This window comes from Monopterus albus, unplaced genomic scaffold (assembly GCF_001952655.1).
Source record: "Monopterus albus unplaced genomic scaffold, M_albus_1.0 scaffold70.1, whole genome shotgun sequence".
Lineage (NCBI taxonomy): Eukaryota > Metazoa > Chordata > Actinopteri > Synbranchiformes > Synbranchidae > Monopterus > Monopterus albus.
Genome location: NW_018127950.1, coordinates 1,374,011 through 1,380,509, shown reverse-complemented (window position 1 = coordinate 1,380,509; position 6,499 = coordinate 1,374,011). Strand labels below are relative to the sequence as shown.

Sequence of the window (6,499 nt, the reverse complement as noted above, 5' to 3'; positions counted from 1 at the left end):
ATCAAGATATATGCAAGAACAGGCTTAATGATTAATTAGATGAAACATTGTGAGTGTGGTGTACACTTTGTAATAATTCATTAGTATATTACTTGTGTGATGTATTAATGCTAACACTGTTATAATCTTTTTTTAGTATAATATGTGTGTGGGCAGAAGTGAATCATTCACTGATTGCAAACCAATGATTGTAAGATGATGTCATGGGGTAGGACTGGATAAGTCTGACTTCTTCCTACTCCATTCAAGCATGTACTAGGTATAAGCAAATTGATATTGGATTATGTGTAAAATTATGTGTGTTGTCATATCAACTGTTTCTACATGCTTGAAAGAATAAATCAAATCAAATCAAATGTTTGCCCCCTCAGTCCAGGGGGAGTATCAAAAAAACACACATGGGAAAGATTATCAGTGTGATTAGGGAACCACTTAATTCATTTCCGATATTTAATGGTTTCAACCAGTGCGGCTGAAGCAGCAGAGAGGTTGAGGGAGAGAAAGATGTACTGTAGGAGAGGAGGGGGCAGCAGCTGACATGTTTTTTTTTGGGACACACAATTTTAGCACCACCTGCCAGCACTTTTATTACAGAAACCATACCTTAAATCTGGCCAAGTAATCTCCTATGACACTTTGCTGCCAAATATCCTGAGCGTTCTTGGGTGGGTCTGGCAGACGGCTACGGTCCTCCTTCTCCTTCTTCTCCGATTCTGCCTTCAGGATTGTTTCAAGGCGTTTATACTTCTCCTAAATGGCCAAGACAGCAGAATAATAAGAACGGTTACTTGAGACTTTAATCACAAATCATTCATATGATTTGGCTCCTGTGATCATTTTGCTAACGTGACATTTCTTCAGCAATATAAAATGACATACTATCAACAGATTACCTTTTTCTTCTCCGCCAGCTCATTCCACATGCGTGCCAGAAGTCTTGTTAGTTCACTGTCAGAAAGGTCTGTTCGCTCCTGCTGCAGTTTGGGACGTTTTTCCTCAGAGAAGATGAACATGGCTGAGATGGGCCGCTTGGGTTTCTCTGGGCTGGCCTAAAGATTTCAAAACAAGATAACCTTACATAAGGATATGATAACAGCTGCATTAGAAATTACAGTAGATGCACAAATGATCTTGAGCTTTTTTTGTTTGAGATTAGAAGAATCAAGAAAGATTTATGTGCAATGCTACATTTAAAAGTACTTAATTTAATGGACTGGAAATCATAATCTGTAACTGAACAAATATGAAGAGTATACCACCTCCACAAGCTGGGCGGATGTTGCTGTATAAGCAGTCTTACCTTTGCTTTTGAACTCTTCTTTTTGGAGGCAGGACTGCTGGCTCCACTGCCCCTCTTAAAACCTAGCTTCTCCTCGCCCAAGACCCGCTGCTGCTCCTCCTCTGACAAACTCTACAGTTGACCACATAGCAGAGAGAATATACATAAGAAACTCTTGTAGCAATAAGAATAGCACACAAGCAGGAGCTCTGACGGTTTTGACTTGAAACTATGCTCAAAACGTAGCTGCATTAGAAATCAAAAAACAGCACTTACACTGAGAAATCTGTGCATCTCAATTTCATATTCCTTCTTTCTCTGAAGAAAAAAAAAAGCATATTATAAGACAAAACTGGATTACTTGTTTGCTCATTTTATTGATGCAACTCGATGATAATGAACTGACCTGTTCACAGCGTTTCTGGTAGCCGTCCTTCTCACTCTGTTTCACCAGCTTCCACCGCTGGCTACACATCACCATGCGCTCGGTGCTGGGTACATCCTTCATGCTCGACATCAACTCCGCGCAGAACATCGAGTAACCATTTCTGAAGGCATATATACATTATATTTTTAATGTTTAAGTAACTCAGTCCTAAGACAGTGGCCTGGATAATGCGTGTGCATCAATGTATTTGCAGTTGTGACTCACGGAGGGGGTTTGTCAGGTCGGCCGTCAGATTTGTCCTTCAGGTGCCTCTCAGCTTTAGTCAGGGTGGACTTCACGATATCCTCTTGGGTCATGTTTAACTCTGGATGCTGCTGGATGTACTCCCTCATTGTTTCCTAGAACATTGCAAACATACACAAAATACATTTTCAGTCATGGTACTCTGTCATTGCCCTCTATAATTTTCCCCTGCTTTTGAACATTTCACCTCACCTCATACTGTTTCTGCTGCTCCAGAGACTTCATGATCCATTTGAGTCTCTTCTTGTCTGATAGCTGCGTCCACTGTTTGCCAAGACTGTCCTTAATGTCTTTGGTTGTCGCCTGGTGTTAGTAAGAAAAAAAAAAAAGTTACATCTGCCGCATCATAAAAATGTGCATTATGTATGTTGTGGTCTTAAATCCTAAACTTACATCTGGGCGTGTCTTAAGGACGGCCTTCTTTTCATGGTTGTACCACAGCTGTTGAGGTGTCTTGGGCTTTTCTGGTACATTTGAACCTTTCTTGGTCATACTCTCCACAAGGTCTGGATGCTCTTCCCTACAATTTCACATCATAATTGAGCACAGTTATCACTTTGAAGCTGCAGGTACAGGCCTAAGGCTATATAATAATAAATATTAGTTACAGTATAAGTAATCTCACCTGAACTTCATCATGCTATGCACAAATGATTCTTTGTCTCTTAAGAAGTCGTCGACATATTTTTTCTGTAAAAAAGTAAGCAATGTTTTTAGAATTTTTGAAACTATAACAAATAGTACCATGGTCAAATTTGATAGTTTTGTCTGTGACTGACCTTCTTTTTGTCAGGCAGCTCCCTGTATTTCTTGGAGAGGATTTTAGTTAGGTCTAGGTTACTCATCTCAGGGTGCAACTTCGCATATTTGGCCCTCTTTTCCATGAAGAAACGGAAGTATGGAGTCAAGGGCTTCTTGGGAAAATCTGGGTGTTTCTGTAGATCATGGGACAAAATGTGAGTGAAATATCAAGTTTTCTTCATTGATAACGAGTTGGTCATAAATGAAGCAAAATGTCTGTCTTAACCCACCTTTATTTTCTTGCCCTTGTAAGGGTTCTTGATGTAATCTTGCGCATCAACAATCAGCTCCGTTAGGGTCCTGAATTTACGAATCTGTGGTTAAAACAGAAAAAAACATGCATGAACTCAACACACTAAATTTGGCCTTTAATCTGACTGTTGGGCACTCAACATTGATATCACTTAAACAGGCTCACCTCTTTAGAGACCTCCTGCCACTTCTGCTTACACATCTCTGCTGTGTAGGAGTTGAAGGCCACCTTCTGCCAGTCGAGGTGCGACTCTGATGTTTTGTATTTACTCACGTCTTTCTGAGGCAGGGCCACTTTCATGGCCTCCAGCAGTTTTAGGAGGTCATCCTGTGCCCAAACTGTCATGATGCAAAGACAGCAAAAGCAACACAGAACTGATAAGTACATTTAACATTTACAACTGTCTGAGCTGAGTCACAACAATAGCTAGAGCAAACATGAATATGTCTGTAATGTTGAATTTAAGGTTGCAACCTACAACTAGTTTGATTATTGGTCGACCTGTCGATTACTCTTTCAGTCAATTGCTTGCTCCACAAGACAAGAAAAATGGTGGGGGAAAAGCCCATCACATCTTCCTGAAGCTGCTGTTAGCATACAACATGTCTTCTCCAATTAACAGAATGAAACCAATGATGTTCAGTTATTGATCATTCAATACAGTGCTGTTACAATGCTGTAACAGCTAACAAGTGAAAACCTGAACTGGGGGCCTTTTTGTTTACAAAATAACTTTATTATTCATCAATTATCAGAATACAAGCTATTTAACTTTGTGTTGGCATAGTAATAATCAATTCATTGCTTTAGCTCTAGTTGAATTATCTCTTATAGTATAATGTGCCTATAGTAATGTCTGTGGGTTTTTAGTGGTGAAATCGTACTTTCTAGTAGCCTATACTGTCTGCTAAAACACACAATCAGTGTGAGAGCACATCCCTGGAGTGTATTACAGGATCAATACACTAAGTTTTATTTTCATAATAACAGACATTTGCACTAGTCTAAGAAAAATGATAATCATGTGTTTCAAAATAAAGAGAAAAGCACAAGATCCCACCTTGGTCTTGGGTAGTTGCCTCCATTTCTCCATTCATTTGTGGTTGTATTGTCTTGTATCTACAAAAGCAACAAAATACAGTGATTAAACAATCTTATTTCAGCAGCATGGTCTTTAATAGGAATATAAAATACAGTCCATATCTTGTAGGTGCATACCTAGCTGCTACAGCCAGAAAAGGTGTTTTCAAATCATAGCAATTTATGATATAGTATTTTTATGTATAACATTATTGACAATTTCTTATTGACAAAGTGATTTCTCTGTGATATAAAACTAAAGCGCTGTTTTCTTGTGGTGGAATTTTAAATTTGCCTCGACATAATGGTTTATGTTCATTACACCGCCCCTTAAACGTTTACGCTACATGGTGAGACATAGGCTATTGCTTGTGACGGCTTCAAATCTCAAATAACACTGCGGAGGGCTTAAACTAGCACAACTAGCTACGACAACAGGAGTCTCCGGTGAGCTGGAATTTAGTGTATTAGTACTGTTCGTATTCCACGACAAAAGTATCGTGGACGTACAAGAGCGACCATTTTCTTGCCCGGTTGGCTCGGTAATGGAGGATTTTCTATCGGAGCGGGGAGGATCCACGGAAGGAGGAAGCGAGTGTACGTGGACGGACAGGCAGCTGTAGGCGACCAGCTGACCACGGACGGGGGATCTGCTTTCGGTCTCCGGCGAGGGGGTATGGTGGCTTGGAGGCACGGCAGCCAAATGCGCCACTCGACAGAGTCGCCTCATCACCGTTGGATGATAGCTCCGCCATGCATACCTATAATCTTCTCTTCCTCAGACCGGAGCGAGGAAATCCATATAATATTCGCCTATAGTTAATACATGTTTTCAGAGTATGTGCAGACCGTTTTATTCAGTTTTTCGACGTTTATTATTGGGATTTTCTAACAAAACCCAGTGCATTCTTCAGCGAGGGGTAGCCGAGCTGTGCTCCCATGATGGCGGCTGCTCGTTGTTCATCGTGTCCTTGATGGCCCCGGCTCACTGTGGTGTCCACGGTGTGACCTAGCTACATCAAAACTATCGATATCACCATTTATGCAGCTAAAGAGCTGCCATAACGTTCACCTGGAGCCGCAACGACATAAAATACATCGTGAATTTAATTCTATTTTATAACATATGGATGATAAAAACGAGGAGCCAATGCATTACATGGCCAAGGGCAAATTGACATGCCAAACGAAGCTTAAATTCAAACATTTTTCTGTTTTTGTTGTCACAGTTTTCAAGACTGTTCGCACCTAACAGAGAACCTAGAGCTTATTTGTATTTAAGAATAATCTCCCTATTTCCAGCGGGGTCGACCTGGACCATGTTAACGTTACAAATCATTTGAAACGGTTACCGACTGTAATTTCAACCAGCGTTATACCTCATTTAATCTACTAAACACTCAAACGAGTTTTTGATGAATAAGTTTAAAATAGTGATAATGTCAGAGATAAATTTCACGGTGGTGGGTTGGAAGGACCTGCGAAAGCGCAGGAAGAAAGGGGAAATTAAAAAATATTTTAACCTTTACAGCATCGACCCGATTTTACAAAAGAGTTTAACCGCTCGGTGCGCGGTTAAACTGTAGAAGCCTACATTAAATACCTAATAAACGAAAGCTCAAAGGCAACATGTTAACATCCGAAGCTGAGAAGCGTCGCTGGCGCGACAAACAGCTCCAGGTCCGCCATGCTTCAGCTCTGCTCTACAAGGAAACCTACCGTGGCAAGGTCCAATGGCGCACTGCAAACTGAGAAAACGGTGCTTAAAACTAAAGCCAGGGCGTTGCAGACTCCCTTCTCTCGATCTAAAAGCGCATAAGCCAGGACAAGAAGGCGGGTTCTCCGAGCTCGGTCGTCGGTGGTGGTTCTGGGGTAGTCAGGGAGAGAGAGGGGGGAGAGAGAGGGCGAGTCTCTGCACGGTGAGATATTAAACCGAGATCCCTGATGGCTAACCGAGAGAGGCGGCTTGGCTGTTCCGCCAACAGCCGCATGGAGGTCTCGGCGCGGAAACCACCGTTAATTCCCCCACGCAGATAACCCGGTTACAGTACCAATTGCCGAGTTTCGATCAGGTGAATTAGCATAAACCAGCCAGTGGGTGTAATTTTAGGAAAATACCAGACTTACCTCCGGGTATTATATCCAGTTTCTTCCCCGCTGTAGAGGACAACAAATTCGGGTATGGCCGACCTCGTCTGTACCCTGCCACACAGCGGTCGGTTTATTTCGCTACTACAAAGAGGCTACCGACCGCTGGACTTAATACGAAAACAATAGCAAATATTATGGGTATTTTGTGGGTTTTAGTAGTGTAACGACAACCTGGTTTGTTCCTCGCGCACTCTCGCCGTATTATGAAACCGAGCGGCTGTAGGGTTGGCTTACCTGGCCCTCC

The 6,499-nt window shown here is 41.8% G+C and overlaps 1 protein-coding gene across 5 annotated transcripts in view; it reads right to left on the bottom strand.

The window, feature by feature from the left end:
- ubtf (upstream binding transcription factor) overlaps window positions 1–6,492 on the bottom strand; it is a 12,084-nt gene extending 5,592 nt beyond the window's left edge. Inside the window, exons 1-14 of one of the 5 annotated variants that reach the window (XM_020605466.1) lie at window positions 6,232–6,492; window positions 4,085–4,143; window positions 3,190–3,362; window positions 3,002–3,085; window positions 2,750–2,905; window positions 2,596–2,660; window positions 2,364–2,490; window positions 2,163–2,273; window positions 1,932–2,065; window positions 1,686–1,827; window positions 1,556–1,597; window positions 1,301–1,411; window positions 894–1,049; window positions 604–750 (exon numbers count right to left, since the gene is read on the bottom strand). In XM_020605466.1, coding sequence (XP_020461122.1) covers window positions 604–750; window positions 894–1,049; window positions 1,301–1,411; window positions 1,556–1,597; window positions 1,686–1,827; window positions 1,932–2,065; window positions 2,163–2,273; window positions 2,364–2,490; window positions 2,596–2,660; window positions 2,750–2,905; window positions 3,002–3,085; window positions 3,190–3,362; window positions 4,085–4,121 — 1,485 coding nt within the window. In that variant the 5' untranslated portion in view covers window positions 4,122–4,143; window positions 6,232–6,492. The other 4 variants (XM_020605469.1, XM_020605465.1, XM_020605467.1 and 1 more) reach the window with 4 other exon arrangements.
- Window positions 6,493–6,499: the final 7 nt, after the last annotated feature.